The sequence below is a fragment of the Vombatus ursinus genome, unplaced genomic scaffold, assembly GCF_900497805.2.
Source record: "Vombatus ursinus unplaced genomic scaffold, bare-nosed wombat genome assembly UNPS02010461.1, whole genome shotgun sequence".
Taxonomy (NCBI): domain Eukaryota; kingdom Metazoa; phylum Chordata; class Mammalia; order Diprotodontia; family Vombatidae; genus Vombatus; species Vombatus ursinus.
Window position 1 is genome coordinate 11,482,990 of NW_020950239.1, and position 26,941 is coordinate 11,509,930.

Below are 26,941 nucleotides of genomic sequence, written 5' to 3' on the forward strand. Positions count from 1 at the left end.
TTTGTCATGTTAGCCAATCTGATAGGTATTATGTGATACCTCAGAGTTGTTTTGATTTGCATTTCTTTAATCAATAGTGATTTAGAGCATTTTTTCATGACTATAAATAGCTTTAATTTCTTCATCTGAAAACTACCTGTTCATATCCTTTGACCATTTATCAATTGGGGAATTAGTCTGGTTTATTCTTAAGGGATGAAACCATCTGTATTTCCAAGGACTAATCAGAAGTTTAAGATTTTTTTTTAGGGTACCAAATATATAGAAAAAAATTTTTATTTTTTTTTACTCTTAGGAATTAGATTTTTTAAAAAATCTCCAGTTCAATACCAGTATTCCAGATGTGAGACAGTTACCAGCTCATGAACCTTAACTATTCCTCGGGAGAATTATTTCAATTTGAAACCACTGTCAAGTGATCAATATTTTACATTTGGGTTTTTTAAATCCTTAGATACTGTTCTATTTTAAAACTTCATCAGACCCTCTGTGTGCAGTCAGCTTCTTTTTCTCTTTAGTACTTTTGAACTTGTCGTCCTTTGTTATATGAAGGTAGAAAATTAGAAAATAGACTTTAATGATGTATTTTAGTCCAGAAAATAATTTTGTTTTATGTTTGAATCTTTTTTTTTTTTTAGGCAATTGGGGTTAAGTGAGTTGCACAGGGTCACACAGCTAGTAAGTGTCAAGTGTCTGGTCCGAGGCCAGACTTGAACTCAGGTCCTCCTGATTTCAGGGCCGGCGCTCCATCCACTGCACCTCTTAGCTGCCCCTTTTCTTTCTTTTTTTTGACGAGTCAGTTGGGGTTAAGTGACTTGCCCAGAGTCACACAGCTAGTGAGTGTTATGTGTCTGGTCCGAGACCAGACTTGAACTCAGGTCCTCATGACCCCAGGGCTGGTGCTCTATCCACTGCACCACCTAACTGCCACTCTATGTTTGAATCTTAAAAACTTTGATTATAGTAGATGTTTTATAGCTTTTCATTATTCTGTATAATAATATCTCCACTAAAATCTGCACTGCACGATTTTGGGCTTTGGAACGCTCTGGCAGGGCACACTCTGCTGGCCAGGCCTCAAGTACCATCCTAAGCACATCCTGCCTGTCAGTGGCTCTCGAATTCGCCTCCTTGCTGCTGGGAGGAGGTGAGGGTGGGACCTGCAGCGGCTCCTGAAGAGCCATTGGCTAAGGAGTAAAGGGGGTCGAGGTCTGTATCAGGGAAGGGATTAGCCAACGACAGTATCAAAGTATTGAAATAAAGTTGCGCGATGTCAAGATGAAGTAGGCCTTTGGTACTGTTGTGTTTTAAATACCAGACCTTCAAATATGTTAATTTACATCTTGTGCTTTAAATTTCATCATTTACCCCAACTTTTTCCCACATTACTATGTGATTTTATTTGCTCAAGTTTATGTGGCAGTTCTTGGAAATTTTTTGTCTGATAATTACAGGACAACTTAGTTTAAAAGAAGTTAGCATTTAAGAGAACAAAACTGAATAAGACAGTTAAAATCTGTATTCCTTCTGGAAGATCACGCTTGGACGGCCCTCGAGGCTTAGGACCAGCCACACAGCAGGCTTGGTGCGAATGATCTAGGAAGCCAGCTGTGGTTACCTGCGAGCACACGCCTGCCGTGAGATGTCATTGCCTCATTTCAGCATTGGAAAAGGTCCCAGTTTTAACTTTTGTGCATGAATTGTTCCTTTTTAGATTTGGCTTAGACTGATGACATTAATACCTTTGTGAATATTTACCTGTAACAAATTCCCAAATGCCAACATGAATTTGAGACAAACTTTTCTGACTTTTTTCTCCCAGAAAGAATCCGAAATTAAAATCGCAGAAGAGAATGGAGCTGCCTTTGCAGGAGGATCGGTTCTGATTCAGAAGGTGCTGCCTTGTTTCCTTGTCCACTACTCACTCCCCATTGAGTGCATGGTTTGTTCTTGGTAGTTGGTGGGACGTAGACAAAACGTGTCCTGTTCCTAGACTTAGGTGAGACTAAGTGTCAGGGCGCTGAAGTCCATAATCATTTTAACTTCACTCGTTTTGTGACATGTTTTTGTATGCTGTGGATAAACAGAAATTTCAGTGATAGAATAGGAAGAATGGCATGACTAGGGGGAGAAAAGGGAAATATACCTGGTTGGGGAAGATAGATGGTGCAGTGTGCAGTGCATGGAGCGCTGGGTCTTCAGTCCAAAAAGCTCATCTTTCCAAGTTCAAATCCAGCCTCAGACACTTACTAGCTGTGTGACCCTGGGGCAAGTCACTTTACCCTGTTTGCCTCAGTTTCCTCATCTGTAAAATGAGCTGACGAAGGAAATGGCAAAGCACTTCAGTGTCTTTGCCAGGAAAACCCCAAATGGGGTCACAGAGAGTCTGACAAGACTGAAACAACTTTTAAACAACAAGAAATGCCTGGTAGAGAAACAGATGTTTAGAGTTTGAGTTCTGTGCTGTTATCGTTATGGGTAATGGGCTAGATTTCGTGTTTGACTACAGAGTTCAGAATCATGAGGGCCCTCATCAGTAAATTGGCTAATTGATGTCTGCCTTTTGACTCTTATGTAATTGACAAAATACCTTTGACTCCACTCTGGATGCAGTAGCATCATTTTATATTTCTTAGAGGTGGAATATTTTAAGTAATAGTAATTTTAAGTAATTATAGTTTTAAATTATTGTCACTTTACGTGGCTTTTATTATAAAAAACCTGTAGTTGGTCTACTTTGTTTCAGTAGAAACAAAGGAGAAAAAACCATGTCCATTGAATTTTGGGAATTCATTCTGTAATAGAAGATATTTTTCTTAGGATTTATTTACTAGGGGGGAAAAAACCTCCTTTCATTATGAGATTTTAGCTAATGGAATATGAAGTATTCTTTGGTTTAGGAGAAAAAGACTTGAAATCTCATCATTCCCCAAACTTCAGCTACCCTTCCTAGGCAAGGATTTCATGTCAAATATCCTTTGAGAATTAGGGATAGCGCTCAAAACTACAGCAAGCACAGCATTTCACCTACTTCAGCATGTTTTCCTGAGATACTGTGGGTTTGATGTGAACTCTTTATTTTTAAGGATAATTCCCAAGATAATATTGGGGGTAAGGCATTGAGAGATAAAAAACTATTGTTCTTTAAAACCACAATGTGGCGAATGAGTCATGAGCTCAGACATGACCAGTGCATTGGTTTGTTTTCTTTAACTGCCTGTTTGTTACAAAGAAGGGCTTCTACTTTGGGGAGGAGGTGGGATTAGTGAGTAGAGAGAGAAGCAAAAAAAAAAAAAGCATTTTAAAAAATGCACAGCAAAAGAAAAGCTCAGAAGGGGACCTATGGAGCAGTTTTGTTACTACCTCGTTTAACATATATAGCTATACAGATATATATCATACATAGATATATGTATATATTATAATATTACTTTTTTTAAAAAGAAGTTCACAGTTTGTTATACATTTTTCTTTCCTGTGGAAATGTGGAGATGTTTGTGTTTGGTGTTAGTTAAATTCGCAGCAAAAACAAACCACGTATGCGGCTTGGGTCTGATGCCAGGGATGGCATCCCATTCTATAAAAAAATTTGCATTTATGAATTAGCATGTCCTGCTACATGATATAGGCACAAAGGAATCTTAATACGTACAGTCCACTTGTCAGGATTTAGTGGCAGCCAGGAGGGTCATTGAGGCTGAAAGCAGATGGAATGTTCCCTTCCACAAAAGAGATGCTTTTACAAAGCAAGTCACCCAGGGACAGCAGCACTTTGCAGGGCCATTAATGATTCCTGCCCAGGGCTGCAATGGGGTACTCTTGTCAGAGGGAAGGCACTTGCTGGGAGTTTCTAATGCAGTTTCTCTGCAGTCTTCTAATTTTCACACGTTAAAGCAGAATCTTACAAAGCATCTCTTCCCCTTTTTCTCTCTCTCTCTCCCCCACCGTCCACCATTAACAGCCCCTCCTCCTTCAAAGTTAGCCAACTGAATAAATTAAATCTCTTTTAAACTTCTAGGAAGGTCCAAATTGGTTTTGCCTCTAGCTGGTTATAACTAGCTTAAGAATTGTTTTGAGTTAGTCCTTTTAAACCATCAACATTAGTAAATTTTCCTTTTTTAGAAATTAGAAGATAAGGTTAGGGCCTGGGCTTGTGATTTCATTGAGACAGAGAATTCTCAGATGGGAGGCACTCTCTACCAGTGCAGAGAGCATTGAGAGTTTAGGTGACAGAGTCACATCGTGTGTCTCAGGAGGTTCCTGAGGCTTCCAGGCTCCAGGTCCTGTTGACTGTCTGCTGTGCCATGGCCACTTCTTTTTTCAGAAATTATCATTCATTTAATCATTAGTAATTCAATTTCACTAAACTACACTTTGGGTTGAAATGTGACAAATATATGTTTAGTCCTAGGAGAGCAAACAATAGCTATCGTACAGCACTTTATGGTTTACAAATTGTCCTGTGAAGAAGGTAAGGCAGGTATTGTCTCCATTTTACAGACCAGTGAACTGAGAATCATTGAGGTTAAGTGACTTGCCCACAGTTTTGAACCAACACTTGGAAACTAGATCTTTTGACTTTAATTCCAGTACTCTCCACAGTACACAAGAGTTTAAAATTAATAGTGCTTTGTTTGGTAAAATTCCCATTTCTTGAAATAAATGTATTATTGTTGAATAGACTACTTGGGACATTTAGATGGTGTTAGCAATAGAGCGGCATTAACAGAAGTATGTATCATTGCATCCTGAGGTCCAGATAAAGGGGTCTTCATGTTAAATTCATGCTAACCGAGTTGACCACTGTGAGATTTGAAAAGGGAGGGGATATCTACAAGAGGCCAGGGTAGAAACAACTATGTCACCAAGCTGAAAAGTGATCCTGGGGACTGTGGTTGGTGATGCTTTTCTTCTTCCCACCATAGGTACTTCTCGTTTTTCTTTCTTTCTCAGCTGCTCCTTTCTGCTCCACTCTCCTTTCTTTCCTCCGTTTACCCTTTCCTTTCCACTCCCCCGACCTTCTCTTCCCTGCATCTCAAGCCTGTCAGTTTACCCAGTGAATGTTGCGTCACCCCCTGAGCATTCAGAGGCTGCCGATCTCTCCTCTCCCTCTTGGGAGTCCTGTTCTCAGAAGCATAGCAACAGGTGATCTGGAAGAGCAGCTGTCCCTGAGGTGCAGGATTCCTCACTCCGGCTTTTGTTATATTTTTAGGTCATATCCCCAAATCTCAAGATATGTAACAAAATTCTCAAAAAAACATTAATTTCAATCCACTTTGAAGACATGCGTTGATGTGCACTAAAGTCCAGTGAACAGGGAGAGGGTCGGGGTTTGATGGGGGGACAACCCCAAAAGGTGGGAACTGCTGCCTAAATTAGGGTTCAAGCAAATGGGGTTTTGTAGCATTTTTAAAAGTCAGGGACTTGAAATATGTACCGACACAGATAATACTCAGTGTTAGAAGCTTGAAAGTTACCTCTGCTTCCCAGGCAGTACTTTTTAAACAAATTACTTCATCTTATACATTTAAAAGGTAACACATTAAAAAGTAACATTAAAAGGTAATTTTAAAAGTAATTAAATGGGACATACTGTAATGTAATAATTTTTTAAAGTAACTGTTGTTGTTTATCAGTCATGTCTGACTCTTTGTGACCCCATTTGGGGTTTTCTTGGCAAAGATCCTGGAGTGGTTTGCCATTTCCTTCTCCTGCTCATTTTACAGATGAGGAAACTGAGGCAAACAGGGTGAAGTGACCTGCCCAGGGTCACACGACTAGTGTCTGAGGCTGGATTTGAACTCAGGAAGATGAGTCTTCCTGACTCCAGGCCCAGCACTCTATCTAGTGCACTTCCTAACTGCCCAATGTTAATTAACTACCTGGATTCATTTTGTCCTTTTTTAGTGCACATATTAATATTTTTGTTCTCTCTATAAAATTAAAGGGAAAAATTGTCTGTAATACAGAGTCACTTAAAAGTAAACTTGAATTTAATCCTTTTTAAAATGTAAACTTACCAAGTATTGTGGCAGAATATTTTATTTTCTGATCTTTGTGAAAATAATTGCACATTCAGTCCATTTGGTGCTCTCTAAACAGTATTGTTCCTGGTATCACCTTAGGTGAACTTCGCAGTATGTATTAATGAAGTTTTACTCGTGATCAGTTAAATAATGAGCTTGATTCTCATATTTTGGGGCATGCTTAGAATTTAAACTTTTTGGATTTTACTTTATGCTGTTGCAAGTGCCACAAAAAGTAATCAAGGCATTGGCCTGGCTTATAATGTCTTTGCCCAGGTGAGGCCCATGTATCTGAATGTATCCAACCTTCACAACATTAAGGCCCATTGAGAGTCTTCCTAACAGAAAGACAGAACTCTTTTGTTTTGGGGATAATCATTAATAAACTTACCTGTATTATTCTGATGAAAAGAAATAGTGTTTAGTATTCATTTTCTTTTTGTTTTTGTTTTGTTTTGTTTTGTTTTGTTTTATTTTTTAGGCAATTGGGGTTAAATGACTTTCCTAGGATCACACAGCTAGTAAGTGCCAAGTGTTTGGTCTGAGGTTAGATTTGAACTCGGGTCCTCCTGACTTCGGGGCCGGTGCTCTATCCACTGCGCCACCTAGCTGCCCCTCATATTCCTTTTCTAAATGACTCATGAAAATACTAAATTATATTGAAAACTTCACTAGGGTCTGTAGGCTACAGATTTCCATGTAAGACTGTAATTTTATTGTGATTTTCAGATTTTGGATGATGAAATCCAGGCAGATTTTTATCTAAGCGTCCCAGAAATGATGCCAGCACTTCAGCCATTAAGAAGGAAACTCAAGAAAAGATTTCCCAGGCTTTCCCAAAGTAAGATAGTTTGTTGTTACCATTTTATTAATATCAGTGACTTCTCAGATGTGTTTGTTTAATTGTAAAATAGAACTGCTGAGATATGTAAGGCAAATTATACATCCTGGTATTGAGTTTTGCGCTATATTTAACTGTAAGTGTCTGATTTACTCCAGCAGTATTGCTGTGGGCAGCCCACTATACTTTTAAAATTCACCTGTTTCATAGTAATCTTTTAAAGTGAATACATTTTACTTTTTGCCATTGATCATCGCTTAAAACTTGGTATATAGTCAAAAGTAACATAAACATTTTCAATTTTAACTTAATTTGATGAGTAATTTATTTTTTAAAAATTTAGTAGTATTTTATTTTTTCCAATTGCATATAAAGACAATTTTCAACATTCATTTTTTGAAAGATTTTGAGTTCCAAATTTTTCTCCCTTTCTCCCCCCTCCCCAAGACGGCAGCAGTCTAATATAGGTTATCATGTAAAACGTATTTCCACATTAGGATTTGACAGTATTTTAAAACAATCAACATACCACCAACAAAAATGTACAGTTTTCTTCCATGTTAAATTTATTTGTTGGTAAATATTTTTTTAAAATTTAAAGCCAAAACAAGGTGCAGTAAATTTTTGACAATTTTATCCCTTTTTTGCTTCAATGGAATATTTTGTTATCTCATATAGTATTTGAAGAAAATGGTAAACTGAGGCTAGGTAAAATACACACATCTTTTTGTTAGATCAACTTCTGTTATATTGGTATTTGGCCTGATTTATTCTGCACATAGCTTGTTTGTACATGGCTATTTACATGTTTATTCCCCCCCGATACTGTGAGATCTCAAGGGCAGGGACTATCTTTTGCCTTTCTCTACGGCAGCATAGTACCTGGTATATAGTAGGTGTTTAATACATGCTTATTGACTGACGGAATTTGCTCTGTATTCTTTCTGGAAGAAGAACTGAGGTTGGATTATTATTTTGAGATTTTTGAACAAGAAGTACTTGGATTAGATAATAGTATATTTTGTGTTTTACCTAGTTCAGACCATCATTAATTTGAGTCAGAACAAGACCAAATGTATTTTGTCACATCTAGCTGTATAGAAATTGGAACTGAATCCCAAAAGGCATTTTTTTTTTACTTCCTTGCTTTCTAGGATTAATAATAGTTTTTATTAATTCTATGTTTTTATCTTCACTGCTTTGTTTATTTAGAGCTTATTCAGTTCCTACTTGAGAAACTTTTAATTCTTCTTATCTAGCGACCCTTAAGGACGAAATATAAATTACATTTTGAACAAGTGGGTGAAGTGAAAAAAACAAACAACTCCCTGCCACTGAGATCATCATTTTCCCATTTTGTTCAGCTCTACTAATGGTAGTGGGTGGAATCACGTTGGCTGAATTGAGTTAGTACATTCTGCAGCACATTTAATGCCACAATTTTATTAGCTTTATTTTAATTACACAACTATAGACGGTCTCATATTTTTCGATTACATTATGTTCTACTAAAAAACCTTTAAAGCTAGTGTCTAACTTTGATAGGTAAAATCCAGTTTAATTCTGAATTTCAGCTGCCTATATGAATATTGACATAGATAGACGTCTGTGCTCTGATGAACTCCTTTAATTTCTAAATTAGATTCACTTTGTGCACAAATTATGTTTTACTTTGTTTCCCATATGTGTTACTTGACATTTACTAAGCATGACATTGAAAGAAATGAGCCACATGTCATTTAATGGAGTCTTTCCCCCTGTTATGTGTGTCACTTTTTGATCATAATTTAAGCACCAAAAGAAATCTGTTGATGCTTTTTCCAAATAATTTTTTTGATTATTCTGTACTTGATAAACACCTAATAATATGGGCATTCCCACACACAAGAAGCAGGATGTTTTGTCAACTTGTGTGCGATCTTACTGTTAAATTTAGCGATCTTTGCTCGATTTTTTGAAACTTTTCAAGTTTTGTTTAAGATCATTCCTCCCTGCAGACACGCTCGAGTGTTTTCATCTTAAAACAAAGCCCTTCGTTTGTCTGACTAGGTAACTCTCTCAGTTCTCTCCTCTCCTTCTCTGCCTCTGGCATGAGTAGTGTGTACTCGTGCTTCCCCATCCTCTCCACATCCCTTGGACAAGGCTTCCGTGCTGGCCACTCTACTAAAATCGCTCTCAAGGATCACCGTTGGCCTTCGTGCCAGTTCAGACACCTTCTCCCAGTTACCTGCCTGGATCTCCCTGCGTTCTGGTCCTTCGGAGTCTCTCCTCCCTTCCTTGGCTTCCATTGCCCTTCCTCGTCCTCGTTGCTTCTCTGCCTGTTCATTCCTTTTCTGGTTTCTTTTCTTTTCCCCTCCTCTCACTGGGGACGCAAGGTACAGTCCTTGGGCTACTGATGTTCCCAGGTAACCTGCCCCTCTGTGTCTCCATTTACTCTTCCTGAGAGAGAACCCGTGTTTTTTCTTACTGTTAATCATAACTTTAATTGCTGAAGACTCACAAATCAGCACCTCTGGCCCCAGGCTGTTACTTGATTCTAATTTCTTCTGTCCTGGTTCTCTTCTGCTTCTGTCCCCTAAATACAGGCATTCTTCAGGGTTCTGTCTGTAGCTTTCTTCTCTTCATTCCCTTCCTTGACCGTCTCGTTTCTCATGGCTTTAATTTTCACTTCTGTGAAGATGAGTCCCAGATCTATATATTTAGTGCCAACCTCTCTCCTGAGCTCCAGACCCTGCTAGATGGCTCTACCTGGAGGTTTTTGTGACATGTTTATAAGACTTTATTTTTATTTGGTGAGGTAATGGGGTGAAGTGACTTGCCCAGGGTCACACAGCTAGTAAGTGTTATGTATCTGAGACCAGATTTAAACTCGGGTCCTCTTGAATCCAGGGCTGGTGTTCTATCCACTGTGCCACCCAGCAGCCCCATTGTGACATGTTTATAACGCTTTATTTTTATTTGGCGAGGCAATAGAGTGAAGTGACTTGCCCGGGGTCACACAGTTAGTAAGTGTCATGTGTCTGAGGCCGGATTTGAACTCAGGTCCTCCTGAATCCAGGGCTGGTGCTCTATCCACTGCGCCATCTGGCTGCTCCTGTGACATGTTTAACTCAGTACACCCCAAACTGAGTTCAGCGTCTCTCCTTCCCTGCCCCATGATAAGTTCCAACACCTCACCTCCTTTTCTGTTAATGGAGAGCCCCCATTCTGATAGAGGTTTGAAACTGTTGCATTCTCAGCTCACAAATCCTGGATACCTTCTGCTGTTCTCTCTGCCTCATCCCTGTCTCACATGAAAAGGCCCTTCTCCTTGTGGAGGCACGCTGCTCTGTGTGCCCAGGGGTTCCCATTCCCTCCCATCTTTGCTAGCAGGTTGCACGCTGCCCCTCCTTCCCCATCGTTCCCTTTCTCTCTCTCTTATCGTCAGTCTCTCTCTGTCTACTGGCTGCTTCCCAACTGCCTCCAAACATGCCCGCATCTCCCTTATCCCAGAAACCTCTGACTTCATCCATCATTTCCACCAGCTAGGCCTCCTTCCTTACAAGGCTGACCTCCTTGAGAAGGCCAACAGATGCCTCCACTTCCTTTCCTTTCACTCTCTCCTTAACTCTGCAGTCTGGCATCTGAGCCCATCATTCAACCAAAACTTCTTTCTCCAGAGTTGCTAGTGATATCTGAATTACCAGCTCTCATAACCTTTCCTCAGTCTTTATGCTTCTTGACCTCTTTGCAGCCTTTGGCTCTATCGATCACCCTCTTATCCCCGATGCTGTTCTTCTCTCTAGGCTTTTGGGACACTGCTTTCTCCTGGTTTTTCTCCTGCCTATCTAACTGCTGCTTCTGCTGGATTCTCCTCCAAATGACACCCATAGGTGTGTCCTTCAGGGCTCTGTCCAGGGCCCTCTTCTCTTCCCCTTCTAGGCTTCTTCATTTGGTGATCTTGTATTCGATTTTCTTTTCTGTGCTGATGATTCTCAAATCTGCTTATCCAAAGCTACCTCTCGGCTCACGCCCGGAGTTTCATATCTCCAGCTGCCTATAGGACATCTCAAACTTAACAGAGCCAAGACTGAGCTCATTATTTTTCTTACTGTGAAGGATACAGTAACCTCCTATTAACAATCCACGTTATTCTCAGTCTTCTCCCTCTGTCTCTCACTCCCCGTAGTCAGTCTTTTGCCAAGGCCAGTCAGTATTACCTTGATATCATCTCTTACATGTATCCCATTCTCTGACATTGCCACCACCCTGACTCATGCCCCTGGACTATTGCAGTTTCCTTCTGGTTGGTCTGTCTGCTACAAGTCTCCCCCAGCTCTAGTCCATCTTCCATTCTGTTGTCAGATTTATCTTCCTGAAAGTTAGGTCTGCCCCTGTCAGCCCACTGCTCTGCTCCATAAACTTGAGTGGTTCCCTGTCACTTCTGGGATCAGGGGTTCCAAAAGGTGGAGGTGAGAAGGGAGGACATTTCCAGGATGAGGGAGCACCAGTACAAAGCAACAGAGATAGGAAATGGAGCCTTGTTTGTGCAGAAGACCAAGGGGGCTAGTAATCGACCGAGTTTGCTTCAGACGTGGTGAGTTTGGGACGCCTTTGCCCATTTGAAATGTCCAGTAGACAGTTGGTGAGTCAGGTGAAAGAGGGATTGGATCAACTCCGTGTGTCTGAAGAGGGTAGACCAGTAGCAACAGGTAGAAATTATAAGGCTTATGTCAGGAACAACTTCTAACCAGTGACAGCCGTCGTTGGGGAGACGGGCTGCCTCTGGAGGCAGGAAGAGGCCAGGTAACGGCTTGTCAGGAAAATTGGGGGTGGAGATTCTTTATCAGCTCTGAGCTGGACTGGAAGGCCGTGGAGGCCTCTTCCAACTCAAAAATCCTGTGATTTTGCCTTGCATCTGATAAACATTCAGTAAATGAGACTTCCTGTTTCTCACCAGACTCCATCAGTCACGACATCGTGAAAATGCTAGAATTCTTTAAAACTGGACATGAGATTGCAGTAGATGAAGAAAGAGGAAACTTTCTCCAGACCCAAATAGCAATGGTAAGTTGCAGTGGGGATTATTGGCGTGTGACGTTGTTTTTCATGTATATGGCGAATAATTTACGTATAACAGACGGGACCCTTGAACTTGCTTCTGAAATACACTGTCTGTAATCTCCCCATCCTTTGTGTTTGTTCTCCTTACTTTGGAATTACACATAATAGAATTATACTTTAATAATAATTATAGTATCTACTACTCCATCTTATCTTTTTTTGCATAGATTAGGTATATTTTATCATCATCATGAAATTGTCAGCTTTTTGAGGGAGAGCTTATGTTTTTACACAGACATTTGTGCTTGTGTGTCGCACCCCGAGCGCCGCCCCCCAACATTCTCTATAGCACTTGAATAGGGTTCAGACCTAATTAGTAAGTTCATGAGGGCAAGGGTTGTGTCTGTCTCTCCTGTTGATAGGGACAAACTTCTGTTCGCAGGAGGTGTTTCTTAAAATGAGTTATTGAATCCACAGAATTGGGCTGTAGTAAAGGAACGCCTACCTCCTTAGGCAGGCCATTTCGCTTTTGGACAGCTCTGATTATTAATAACATTTTTATTGAATACAATCTAAATTTACCACATTGCAGCTTCCAGCCATTACTGTTAATGCTTTCTTTTGGGGCCGAGCGGAAGTGTTGGCTCTCTCTTCCACAGGACAAACCTTGAAGACAGTTTGAAGACCACAGCTCCTTGAACAATTTCTGCTGTCGCTTGAACGTGACATCCATTGTCATCCCCGTTGTCCTCTTCTGCACAGATGCCCTTCCTAAAATGTGGCTACCCGAATAGAGCTCTCCAGATTGCTTCCCATGACGATTGGATCAGTTCCCAGCTCCCCCAGCGCCATATTAGTGAGCGTGTCTTCTTGCAGCTCCACCAGCATCCACTGTTTGCATTTTTTATCGTCATCTTTGCCAGGTTGCAGGATATGAGGCAAAAGTCAGAATTGTTTCTCTCATTATTAGTGATTTGAAGCAGTATTTCATTCTCAGTATTCAAAGAAATGTATGATATCACCAAAGATATCAGCTGCCTGTCCTATGTGACTTTGATCTGTGTCCCCGTCAGTTCACCACAGAAGTCCATCCAGTGTACTGGAGGTCTTCCTCAATTTCTCTTGACATCGCCAAGATATCAGTGAACGCTGTTACTACTTATCTGTCATTTCTTGCCTTCATCGTGTGACCAAGCCATCTTTTCTTTCCATTGCACATTTCCCTTAGGATACTTTTTCTTTCTGTTCTTGGAAGTTCCTTCTTGGTTGTATGACACAACCTTGGTATGATATTTATTTTCAGTTCTTTGGATACTGCTGTGTTCTACTACTTATGGCCGTAGAGTAACAGCGATCCAGTGTTGGCATTTAAAAAAATGGGCTTTTGCTTTCACAGGAAGCTTGGCGTCAGCAAAGGATCATTGCAGTTTCCTAAAGGCAATCTGACCTGCCCTCCTCCTGTTCAGTTCTGGGCCTGACTTGTTCTCCATTTGTACTGTCTGTCCCAGGTATATTGGTGAACAGGGTGTCCATCCAGATGCATGTTGTAATCTTACCATTCTTTATCCACTTGGTCTTTCTCGTGTGAATGGTCAGGCCAAATTCTTTGTAAGAACTGTAGATCTTAGGAGGCTCTCAAAAGTTCTGGGCTTAGTGCAGCTGGAGCAGCAATATCTGAATATAAGAACTTAAATGGGACTGTTTTACTGTATCTCCTCCATGGTGGTAGGGACCATCTTTGTCAAGTGTGCATCTCCTGTTTCATTGCTCATCTGATGTTTACGATCAAAAGGTTATTGTATGGTATTATTTTTATGTGTGGATGGCGTATGCCTTGTTGGGAAAGAGCCTGCCTTAAAGGTGACATTTTGTTGTATGGGACCAAATCTTTCCTGTGACTATTAATAGTTTGCAGTTCTTTTTGAGACGGTTTGTATCTTTCAACAATTTTTCTATTGGGTAATAGCTCTTGGTGTTCCATATTTGTTTTCTTTCCCTATTATTTTGGATACCAGACCCTTACTGGAGATATTTGATGCAAAGATTTTTTTTTTCTCAATCAACAATTTCCCTGTTCATCTAAAGCTGCATTTATTTTGTATGTGCAAAAGATTTTCAGTTTTATGTAATTGAAAGTATCTGTTTTATCTTTTGTGATCTTGATCCCTTTTTAAGTTAAAAATTCTCTCCCTAACCATAGTTATGAGATACCCTCATCTGTTTTCTTTTTAATTATTTTGAACTTGACAATAAATAGGAAACAATTCCTTACACAGAAAAGGACAGAAAAAGAGGATTATATGTGATCTCAGTTGCAGCTTTTTTAAAGTATACATTAAATTTAATATGGTAATTCTGACACTCCATTGCTTATGTATCCCATTCTGAATGTTTTTCTCTACTATGTGTTTTTTTTAAATGTTTCACTATTGTTCCTTTCTGGGTTTTTTCGGGGGGGACTAGGTTTTTTGGTATCATTATTACTTCCTCCTGTAGTTCTGTCCTCACTAAAAAAAAGCCTTCCCTTTTGACGAATGAGATTAGTCAAAGCAAACCCACACATGGGCACGTCTGCCCCTCGAGGCCATCACCTCTTTGCCGCCATGTGGGAAGTGTGATCCATCACCAGTCTTCTGGAGTTAGCATTGCTCATTGCGTTGATCACAATTCTCGGGTCTTCCCCAGTTGCTTTTTTGTATGATGGTAGCAGGGAATTGGAAACAAAGGAGATGCTCTGGCATTGGGAATGGTCTAACAAACTGGTAGGGAATGGAATGGAATGTCACTGTGCTGTAAGAAACCACTAACATGACGCCTGTGGGGAAGCACAGAGGGGCTCATACCAGCTGATGAAAAGCAAAGCAGCGTAACCAGGAAAGCAGCGTGTGTCACGGCTGCGGCGCCGTAAACGTAAAGAACAACTGGAAAGCGGTCAGGCGGAATGCCGAGGCGTTACAGAGGCCAGGGCCAGCCCCAGAGTCAGATCAGCGCTTCGCGACTGCTCTGTGGTGAACGCTCGGATGGAATTGGAACGTAAGGGCGTTTCAGACATCACCTGCAGCTTCCTGCTGGACTAGAAGAGCAGCATCCGTCAGGAAGCCGTGTATGGGAGGCCGATGGTTAGAGGAGAGCAGCCCATGTGGACTGGCTGCTCCTGGCTCACGTTTCTGCAGGGATTCGTACGTGGACGTTTATTTTTCTTCTTTTGTAACGTCTTCCTCCTCTCAGAACTCTGGGAAGCCGCAGTTTCCTCCTGACCCACAGCTTCCCTTCCCGACCTCCTCTCCCCAGAATGGCCCCAGAGGAGCTGTCAAACGAACGGTGAAAGGTTTAGCATTTGGGTCTGATGGTGTTGCTTCGTGAATGCTGCCCTGTTTACTTTGGCATTGTCACCAGTCTTGCCCCTTAGGATAATGCCTTCTGCTCCTGGGTCTTTCAGAAAGACATTAAAGCAGTCCAAAAAATCCGTTTTATTAAAGGGATCACGTCTAAGTCCCAATACACAATGACTGCCCTAATCCAATTTGTTTTATTTGACTAACTGCTTCATAAGCCAGACCTAGAAACAGTACCAATTCTTCTTTTCATATGAAAGTGGCCAGGTGTGATTCTAATTTTGCATTTGCCGGGGTTGTTGACTAGTCTGGGGCAGTTAGATGGGGAGGAAGGATGAACAGTAACCATCTTTTAGCTGGCCCTGAACCAGGAAGTATTTCAAATTGGGTGGTCATTTCCAAGCTGTAGTGTCACCAGATGAGGACATGAGCGGGGAAGGACAATAAAGATGAGTGATTATATAATGATTACATAATAGCCTGTCAAATGCTTTTTAAACAAAATGAGTGAATTCTTTCCCTGAAGTTATGCAATATTAATTTGTTTTACCAATTTTTATTGTATAGCTTCAGCCTTATCAGTTTCTAAGTTATTAATAATTCTGAATAAGTAGGTCTTAGATTAATGAGGTTTGAATGTAAAAATTGATCTCTTGCTTGGAAATTTAAGCCTGACTATGGGATTTGTTTTATCTTCTCGAATTCTAGAATAAGTTTTCATCATTACGCTATGAAATCAGCTTTCAGTCCATAAAGTAGTATGAAGTATTCCAAAGGACAGAGATTGTTTTGGAGAAAAAAGTTTTTTGCTCTGTGTGGTGGGAACAGGATGCTAATGCCCTGCCCCATGCGATCAGGCTAGGAAAAAACTTGAGGTTTAAGTGACTGTGGGGAAAGAGGCTCAGCATGGCTTCCTGGTTGCTTGAGTCCAGGAAACTTCCCCAGGGCCCTGGTGTTTGACTCCCCTCCCTGGGCAGCCCAGGGGCCCAAGAGCTTTCCAGACCTACAGCCACCTCTTGTCCAGTCCTCCTCTCAGTGCTAGGGGTGTGATGGAAGGAAGAAGCAGACAGTCCCTTCCTGACCCTTCGTGACCCCATTTGGGGTTTTCTTGGCAAAGATCCGGGAGTGGTTTGCCGTTTCCTTCTCTAGTTCATTTTACAGATGAGGAAACTGAGGCAAATAGGGTGAAGCGACTTGCCCAGGGTCACGCAGCTAGTAAAGTGTCTGAGGCTGGATTTGATGAGTCTTCCTGACTGTAGGCCCGGTGCTCTCTCCACTGGCCCATCTCCTGTCCTTCCCTGCAGGAGCTTCTATTCCACATAAAAGGGGAGCGGAACAAGGGTGCAGGGGTTCAGGGGCGTGGTGGAGTTAGGAGAGGGCAGAGGCCCTTCCCCGCATGGAGGGCCCAGAACACCTCTCCCACGGGGCCGCAGGAGCTAGGAAAGCTCTTTTTTTTTTTTTTTTTTTTTAAAGCTATCAGATCTTCTATGAATGTTCCATTTTATTCTAGTGTTAAACTTAAGTTATCAAATCAACCTAGTCATCCCTGGCTTGCAACACTCGGTCTGTTGAATGCTATTTCATTTTTTACAGTTAAAGTGACCTTTGGACCTGGGCCTTCTTCCTCCAGAGGCATTGCTTACACTGTGCCATGTGTCATTTATTATGTGATTAGATTATAAAGTCTATACAAATTATATGTAAGATTGAATTTCACAACCAATAAGCGAAAAGAATTTTTACATATAAGGTTATAAGTCTGAGCAATTATGTTGCTCTGTGTATCTTTGCATTTAAATACACATACCTTTCAGCCATATAGTTTTAGATAGACATCACTCAGATTGCAAGGCATTTTAAACTGTAACAGTTTTTCTAACCTTGTAAATACTCAGCTCCTAGACTTGGCAAACCAGATCTTTTTAGACAGGTATTCAGGTGTATACAGACGTGCCGGGACCTGATTTAGCTGGTGTTAGAAACTTTCACATGTGCCCGTCTTCCATGTGTTCCATTTCTTCTGAAAGCTATAAACATCAGTGTGTCTACTGCATTTTGCTTATGTAATAAATAGCAATGTTGACGTTTTCTGCCAAAAGATTATTGGCAGCCTGGCAGTTGATAAAAGCTGAAGTATAAGTTGTAACAAAAATAAATAAATGCAGGCAAGTGAATATATAAGCATGATGGAATTAATCATATATGTTGAAATCTTAATGCGTTCAGTTTTAGTGAACATGCTAGAACAGGAAAAATAAGTCTGCATTTAGAGTTCAGAAAAACTGCAAAATGTCTGTATTATAGACAGTTTTTGAAGGGTTCTTCTGGAAGACTGAATTGTGTGTTTAAAAACAGCCTGAAAGTAATATGTGGCTAAGTTCAGTTAAAAAAAAAAAGTTCACTTAGGCTTCTCACCCCTTTAAATTAATGATAAAACTGTTGTTTTCTTCTCTGAATACTACAGTATAAATAGGTTTGAATCATAAAGGAAAATTCAAAAATTACAGAGTTAAAAAAAACTCCAGAACAGTTCTTCCAGTAATACTTATTAGCGTAAAGCAACGAAACTTAGCTGTAAAATTTAAAAGTTTGAAGAAATGTGTCCCAGTGTATGTTTAAGTAGACTCTATCAGTGATCAGTAGTTTGCCTACCTCTAGGAAAATTAAAATGACAAAACTGTTTTTATCAGACCATTGAGGATTTTCCCAGGACTTCTGGGAAGTGTAACTGTTCTCTTTTACCTTTGAAGCAAGACTCATGTTCAGTTCTTATTGAGACTGGTAGATGACGCATTTCTAAAATTTATTCATGTCATCCCATTATTTTCCCCCAAGAAAGTGCTTCAACGAATTCAAGTTGACAAGAACATATTAAACTTAACAAACAAGACTCTTCAGACACCGAGGCGAAAACAAACATGGTTCCTGCCCTCGTGGCACTGACATTCCCCTGACCAGAGTGAACCGTTCAGCGTGGAGCACAGACTGCATTTATGTGTCATGTGGCGAATTGAGTATTGTTCACCAGTTGTCAGATAACAGCGACACGTCTTCTCTCCTTTACTTTTATTTTAAAGAATTGGATACTTTATGATACTAAAATAAACAAGATAGTCCTGAAAGGAAGCTAATTCTTTGTTTCCTAGATTTAGCATTTCCAGTGACACAATACTTTCACTTAGGGCTGCTTTGAGGAAGGCTCTGTGTCGTTGTGAGCTACTGTTATTCTGATTTCAACACTAGCATTATGAGCAGATTCCATTTTGTCTCACAAAAGCCTGAAGAAGTAAAAGCTTTCCAGATATATTGCCTATCTTCAGAAATTGTTCTAAATAGATTTAGATTATGCCCTTAAAACCACTAATCAAACATTTCCTCCTACGGCAGATTGGTAAAACGTTTGCAAAATAGATATGTATGTGTACAAACCTTGCCAAATCCTGAATAAAATGGTGCCTAGCAATTTCATGATGATGCCAAGTATTTTTGATGTGACCTCGCCAAGAAAGTGAATTTTATTCTTCCTGCTTGTAAAGGTGTTCGGTTAGTCATTGTGCTGTTATTAAACACTATGTGCCGGGTGAAAAACATGGTTCCTGCCCCCAAGGAGCTTTCGTTCTAAGGGGCACGAATCTATTAGAGCCCATGATCTTGCTTTGTATCGTAAAAATTTGAAAGACAAAGCCACTAACAGTGTCACTGACTGTGTCAGCAATAGGGCCTCATTAGAGCCTCATTTAATTATCCTCAGGCTTTCCACTGAATCCATTCAAGCTTAGTCTGAGCTCTTCTCTCCTGCATATACTTGTGGGATAAATGTGGTAAATGTTGGCAGGAGCTCTTCAGGTTCTCCTGGTCCTCAAGGAGCCTGTAGATTCCTGTCATCCCCCAGACACACCTACACACATACCATCAATCACCACCACCGCATTCCAAGAAAAAGGATTTAATTAATTTATTTATCTTTTAGTGTTCAATATTCACTTCCGTAAGATTTTGAGTTTTAAATTTTGTCTCCCCCCGCCCTCGCCATGATGGTCAGCAATCTGATACAGACTCTACTTACACATTCATATTAAGCATAAAGAAAAAGGATTTAGGAACCATATTAATTGCCCAATTTTTAAAGAAACGAAAAGAAAATTTAAAAAGACACCATATTGCCAAAGGTAATAGTTTCCAACCTCAATGGAAGGTTCTAGAGAGGCATCTCAGAGGATCCTCTGGAAGAATCTCATCACAAAATACTAACACTGGGCCCCAGCATTTCTGTCTGTCCCATATAAGTTTCCTACAAAGGTCTCAGAGGAATTTGATAGACATATTGTATGGACTCCTGCTCTCTTACCAGGCAATTTCGCCATTTAGTTGACTTAGTTTAATTTTAGAAGCTTTCTTTTTTTTCTTAGGTGACTTCATTTTTCAGATCTTTGAGTGTTCTGATTTAGTTGGCTGAAGTGATTTGGTAGCTTTACAGAAAACTTTCCTATTTGAATGTAACAAAAAAACAAAAGAACTGCAGAAAAATTTGGTTTTTCGGTTTTGTGAACAGGACGCATTCCTTGCTTGTTTTGCTGGTTGGTCTTTACTAAGTAGTAAAGCGTTCCTCGTTTTGTTGCTGCGGTGTTTGGAACACGAGAAGGTTATAAAAACACGTTGAAAGTGCATGGCTTTCTGTGTGATATGATTGGATGGATGAATCCACATCTTTTGTGGAGGGGTTCACTGCCTGAATGTCAGATTTTTGGTTTGTCCATAACACACCAACAAACTGATTGATTTCAAGGTAATTAGTACTGATTCCCAAGGATCTTTCTTGTTTTGTTGAAGTAAGGACTTTGAAGAAATTGATTTGAAGACATGGAATCTTAGGTTGAAAAATTTCAGAAAAGTATTGCCAGCATAGGTTATACAGAGTAAGTGTGATCCTGTGTATACATCTTGTTAATGTGGTATTGAACCTGCTTATCAGCTTCAGATTTCTGTGGAGGCTTTGTCACAGTAGAATGTCTTACTGGGTAGTTTACAAGAGTTAAATGTTTGTTCTAAGATTGGGCTTGGTGTTCTTGAAACCACCAGGACAGTCTCCCAGTAAGAGAGGCTTATATGAGTATGTTTGTAGAATATACTCATGGAAGAATTTTTCAAAGGTTAGTACAGCTGCATCCCCCAAATAATAATATTGCCAACACCAGCTTGTTTTTCTCCCTGATGGACAACCCCCTAAGATATTTTGTCTACCGCCGTCTTGTTTTTTCTCCCTGATCACAAACCTCTAAAATCATATTTGGATATGCAACTTGACCAGCTCTAGGGGGGGCCCATCCAGAATCAGAGTATAAGGACCCCACACTCAGAAGGGCACTTTACAGCACACCCTCCCCTGTAGCAGGAGCACACCTTCCTCTGGAGCACCCTGTTCCTACTGCCCAGACGCTGTGCTCCCCAACACAGTGCTGCCCTTATGTGTTATACTCTGTGTTGATGTGTATGCCTGAGCTGTATGGTGGACCCCCTTTTCCTCTCTTCCTTTCCCTCTCTTCCCCATTACTTTCATGAAAAGTTTGCATTGAACCAACTTCCGTTGTTTCGCATGTTATTCTCAGATGTCTCTGGCTGGCCTTTGGGGCCTTTCCTTAGACATAAACTGGGTACCCAGACAAGGACTTAACCCATTCACAGCCACACCTGCCCTGGGGAGTAGGGGACTGACTGAGAGCCCAGCTGTAGAAAGCGAGGGTCAATAGGAGAACCCAACATCTTCCCAAGAGGAACTCCTTTTTGCCAGAGAACTGTTGCAATATAATATTGTATAATTGTTTTTTCTAGTCAGTGTTTTCCCAGTCATCTATTATCTCTCCATGTTTCCTTTTTTCCTCACCAGCATAGATTTTATTTTGATACATTTGGTTTTGAAACCACACTTTGCAATAAATCCTCCAATAGTATCTTTCCTTACTAAAAAGAAAGCTTCGTAAAACTGCTTAATAAGTAATTGAGGCTGGCAGCCCGTCACTTTTTACTCTCAGATCTTAACTGAAAGGAAATATATTTAACATCAGTCATCTGGAATCAACATTGGCCACTGTATTGACCCGCATTCTATTGGTCTTTTAAAGTTGTTTTTATTTATGTTGTTATAGTTGTGCATGCTGTTGTTTGATTCTGCTTTCTTATTCTGTATCAGCTCATAAAAGTTTTCCCATATTTCTCTGAATTATTTATTCCTTGATAGTGTAGCCATGGTCCATTTCATTTATATGCGTACCATAATTTGTTCAGCACAGAATTATTTCCAGATTCCTGCTACTATAAATAGTCCCGCCATCACTATTTTGATTCACACGGGACTTCTCCTCCTGTTGCTGCTCCAATGTTCAAACCGAGTCATAGGATAATTAGATGGAAGGGAAGAATGAACCACATGGGCATTTTTCTTTACACCGTGTTATTTCCCAGAACAGCTGACTCAGTTCACATCTGAACCACGTCTGTTAGAGTTGTCTCCTTCCCACAGTTCCTTTAGCTATTTCTTTTACCATCTTTGCCAGTTTGGAGATTTTCCTGCAATACCTGTTTCTGTATTGTTTACACTGTATCGTTTTCTTTCAGCTGGATATGCCAAATAATGAGATAGCCGCTAATCTGGAAGCAGTCATCAGTGATGTCTGCAGGCACAAACCACAGAGTACTGGTGAGTTATTTGATGTGTGCCGACCTTATGATACTGTGTCTATACTGAAAATTCAAATGAGATGACCGGAATATCTTAACATCATGATAGTGCCATAGATGAAAAGCACGTTGGGTGAATGTCTCTGGAGGATCCAGAATGAGAAGGCTTGGGTGGGTCGCACTCTGTACCCGTGGAGGGACTGTTCTCATCAGTGAATGAGATCATGAAATCCATTGAAGAACAGTGAATAACAGTCCTAGTGGAGTTGGGCATTTGGTGGGCCTCAATAAATACTTAATTGAACTCTACAGAAAATCCCTTGCTAATTTAAGGCTCTTTTCTTCTCCTCTTTTCTTCTCCTCTTTGCCTTCTCCTCGTTGTGTATATCACTACCCAATTGGCAATTTTTGTGGCGGTGGTGTTGTTGTTGAAAAGATGGTGTATGTGGACTAAACAGTCGTACAGCACAGTGGATTCAGAGGTGGTTGAATGGTCAGACTCAAAGATTAGTTGTTGGAGTTTGGTGTCAGCTGGGGAGATATCCACTGGAGCGCCTTAGGAATCGATGCTTGACCCTGCGGCCGCTCGGTGCCTCCACTTCTGTTTCTCTCACCCACTTGTCCATCCTTTGCACTACATTTTCCAGCCTCATCACTCAAGTAAAACTGTTCTCTCCAGAGTTACCGTTGATCTTTAAATGACCAAATCTAATGATCTTTTCCCAGTACTCATCCTTTTGGACCTCTCTACAGCGTATGAAATCATTGACATCCTCCTCTGGGAAACCCTCTCTTGTTTGGGTTTCTGTGACACTGCCTTCTCTTGGTTATCCAAGTATCTGTCTAACCATGCTTCATCGGTCATCTTTGCTGGTTCATTGTGCGTATCATGCAGTCTAACTTTGAGTGTATACCACAATTATTTCTCTCTCTCTCTCTCTCTCTCTCTCTCTCTCTCTCTTTGGCTTTTTGGTGAGGCAGTTGGGGTTAAGGGACTTACCCAGGCAGCTAGTAAGTGTCAAGTGTCTGAGGCCGGATTTGAACTCAGGTCCTCCTGACTCCAAGGCTGGAGCTCTATCCACTGGACCACGTAGCAACCCCTATTTTTCTCATTTTTTGAACTCCCTGCTTCTGTCGAGGGTATCACCATCTTTCAGTCTTTCAGGTTCACAATTTTAGCTTTATCCTTGTCTCCTTATTTTCTCTCACCTTGCATATCCAGTCGTCTGACAAATTGTCTGTTTTGCAGTAATGTAATAATTATGTTTTATAAACAAATCTGTGCTCAAAATTCAGATTTTTGATCTAGCTTAACCACTGTCTCATCTTTCTCTTACCTATTATATCTCATCTTTCTTGCTGTTTGCCTCAGTTTCCCCCTGTGTAAAATGAGCTGGAGAAGGAAATAGCAAACTGCCACAGTATCTCTGCCAGCAGAACCCCAGATGGGGTCACAAAGAGTCTAACATGACAGAACAACAACACTCCCCAGTGACATCCCCTCAAATTGCTCCTATTTCTGACCTCACCAGGCATCATTATTCACCCAGTTGTCCACATTGGAAGCCCTGCTTTTGACTCTTTGACTCTTTTTTTAAACTTTTTATTTTACTTTTTTCCCTTCAGCTAATAAGTATTTACTTCCTCTCCCTCCTACTTGCTTCCCTCCAACTGAAAAAAGAAAAAAGGAAAACCGGATCCTTGTAGCAGACACCATAGTCCAACACAGCAGATTTCCTCCCTGACCGTGTCCACGGACGGTGTCTCGTTCTGCACCTCGAATCTGTCGCCCGTTGGGAGGCGGGCAGCAGGCTCCTTCTCTGGAGTCCTGCCTGGCCCCTGCAGTCAGCAGTAAAGGTGTCCGACGGTGTTCACGGCCACGTTGTTCCTTTGTTGGTTATCTCTGACTCTTCCCATCACCTTTCGTGGCCAGTCAGTTCCCAGGGCCCCGTGAGGGTCCCTTCTGCAGCATCACTCACCTCACCCTGCTGTCCCCATGCTGGAGCAGTGCCATGTTACCAGCCCCCTGATTGCTGCTACTCCAGCCTCCCCAGAGATCATCCTGCCCCCGTCTCTCCCTCTTCCAGATCACCTTTTAAGCTGCTGCGGGAATAAACTCTGATACATAAATTTGGTCGTGTCGCTTCCGATCAAAAGTCTTTCGTGCCTGCTTCATGGCAGCCGAATAAAGGTCAGCCTCCTCTGCGTAGCATCCAGAGCTTTCTGCAGCCTCGTGCTATGCTTCTGTTCCAGTGTTTCCTCGTTTTCCTGCCCTCCAGGAATGTCGTGCTCCGACCAAACTGGTCTCTTCTACGGACCTGCTGTGCCCTTGGTCACGGTGTTTTCTGTGCTTCGAATAGAATGCCTTTGCTTTTCCCATCTCACCTCAAACACCACCTTCTACACAAAGTTTTCCCTAATTCCCCCAATGTGCAGCAATCCTGTCGAATGAATATCTGTTGGGTGACTCCTCACACGGACCTGGGATCTCATCGAGGCGGGTGTTCCTGTAACAGCCCTTCTGTGCTAGCCCGGTGATGCCTTGTTCCCCGTTGCTGTGCCATCTCATGAACTTACCAAGGGTGGCCCAGCAAATTCTGGTGGCCCTTCCTCACTTCTCTTGCTTTCAGAAAGGGATTTGTAGAACACGTCAGCTGTCCAATAATTATCCACGAGTTTGGCCAGCCAGCTTATCTTTTTTTTCCCATCATGCATTTCTTTGATGACATCATTTACTTAAACTACAGTTCTGGCTAGCTTATGCTGACCTGAAGTCAAGTGTTTCCTTTAGGGAAAAAAAGGTCATTTTTAAAGGAAGCTACCACTTGGTTGATCACATTTCAATTTATCTATTTTCAGAGAGTCTCAATAAGTGATGGCAAAGTAGCAGCTGTGCTGAATGTTTAAAATAAATATTTACAATCTTTTCACTTAATGTGACTGTCACCACCTGCTCCCTTCTCTATTAACTTTGTAATAAAATGAAATTTAGGTGTATGTCATCTGGGAAAGAGATGAATTGCTTGGTGACCACAAGGACATTTAAGGACAAATCACTTTTAGTCATAAGGCCAGTTTGTCTTGTATGCTAAAAAGGAAGTCTTTTTTTTTTAAAAAGACACTTAAAAATGGTTTAGAATTATAAACAATTCAGTAAATACCAATACCTTCCAGATGAATATAGCTTGGTGGTGAATGTTACTTATTGTATATCAGCATATAGATAGCAGGTGTATGTTGAATATAACAAATTTTGTTTATTTGTTTCCAGGACCTTTTGTGGTACGTGCATTTCTTCGTAGTTCAACAAGTGAAGGATTATTAATAAAGATTGCACACTTATTACCTCAAGAAGAAGTAAAAGTAGAAGAAAGTATTAAACAAAGTATCTAAAAAATTCCATCTTGTGAAAGGACTTTTATTGGGTTTAATAACTTGTAGATGACATAAGTCATTGTGATTTCAACATAAATGACTTATTTTCATCCTTGAAAGTAAATTTTGTGACCCAGATCCTCAGAATAAGAAGTATTATATTTAAATAAACCAATCTCAGAAAAAGAAATTTAATGAGTCATAAAGGAACTCAGGACTAGATGGGCTTACAGGTTAATACTATTAAACAACCAGAAAAATATTGAGTCCAGTTTTATGCTGATTGTAAAATTAGGAAAAGATAGCATCCTACCAGATTTCTTCTATGAGAAGGTCCCAATACCTAAATCAGTGAGGGAGAAGTCAGAGAAAGAAAACTATAAGCCAGTATCTCCTGTGCATTTCAGTGCAAATATATTGAGTAAAATACTAGCAAAGATGTTACAGCTGCATATTTAAAAGATTATGCACCATGACCAAGTTGGATTTATACCAGCAATGTAGGGTTGATTCAGCATTAGAAAACGAATAGACCATTTTAATTAAAAAATAACAAAAATCACACAACCATGTCAATAGATGCGGAAAAATTTTGACAAAATATACAACCCCCTTTATGTTCAGAGCATTAGAAGACATAGACAATAAACGAACTTTTTCTTACAATAGCTAATAGTATCTAAAACCAATAGCAAAGTCTTCTGTGAGAGAGTGTGACTAGAGGCCTTTGTAGTACAATCAGAGGTAAAGAAAGGTTGTCCATCATCACTTTTTTTTTCATACTGTTGTAGAGATAATAGTCTTGAGACAAGAAAAAGAAATTGAAAATAGACAAAGAAATAACAAAATTATCTGCTTTTTGCAAATCATATAATAGTTTACTTATAGAATCTTAGAGATGTAACTAGAAAGTTAATAGAAACAATACTATTTAAGTCAAGAACCAGAATTTAAAATAAACCTACAAAAATCATTAGGTACCACCAAATGAAAATCCAACAGAGAGAAAAATAAATTTCATTCAAAATTACTTTAGAATATATAAAATATATAGTAATTCACTTTCTAAGACACATAGGAATTATATGAATAAAACTGAAAATACTAGAGAAATAAAGGAAGCCTTAAATATTTGATGAGGAATTAGTTGCTAGTGGTTAGAGTATGATAGTGTAATAATAATGACAATACTACCTTAAGTAATTTACAAATTCCATACTGAACTAAGCATATTACCAAAGGATTACCTTTTAGAACTATAAGGGGGTTTAATATTAACATCTTAAATTATACTGCAAAGCAATAATCCTTAAAACTCTTTGGTCCTGGTTAAGAAATAGAAAATTTGATCAATGGAATGATTAGGTACACAATTATAGTTTATGGAAGCAAAGTGACATGTTCAAAGACATTAAATATTAGGGTATTAAACTAAATTCCACAAACCTTCTGGAAAAGTGGCAAGCAATCTGGCAGAAATTAGGTTTAGTTTAACATCTCACACCACATGCTTTATTGTGATAAACTCGAAGTACATATGTATGTATATGTATATATATAGTGTGTGTATATATATATATATATATATATAAAAAAGGTCATATATAAACAAATTGGGAAGCAGGGAATAGGGAACAAGGGAGAAA

At 40.2% G+C, this 26,941-nt stretch overlaps 1 protein-coding gene across 1 annotated transcript in view; it reads left to right on the top strand.

The window, feature by feature from the left end:
* MRPL1 (mitochondrial ribosomal protein L1) overlaps positions 1–25,320 on the top strand; it is a 48,857-nt gene extending 23,537 nt beyond the window's left edge. The window contains exons 5-9 of the mRNA XM_027854453.1: positions 1,823–1,894; positions 6,756–6,867; positions 11,807–11,913; positions 21,858–21,939; positions 25,192–25,320. Coding sequence (XP_027710254.1) covers positions 1,823–1,894; positions 6,756–6,867; positions 11,807–11,913; positions 21,858–21,939; positions 25,192–25,313 — 495 coding nt within the window. The 3' untranslated portion in view covers positions 25,314–25,320. The remainder of the gene's footprint in view (positions 1–1,822; positions 1,895–6,755; positions 6,868–11,806; positions 11,914–21,857; positions 21,940–25,191) is intronic.
* The last annotated feature ends 1,621 nt before the right edge of the window (positions 25,321–26,941 follow it).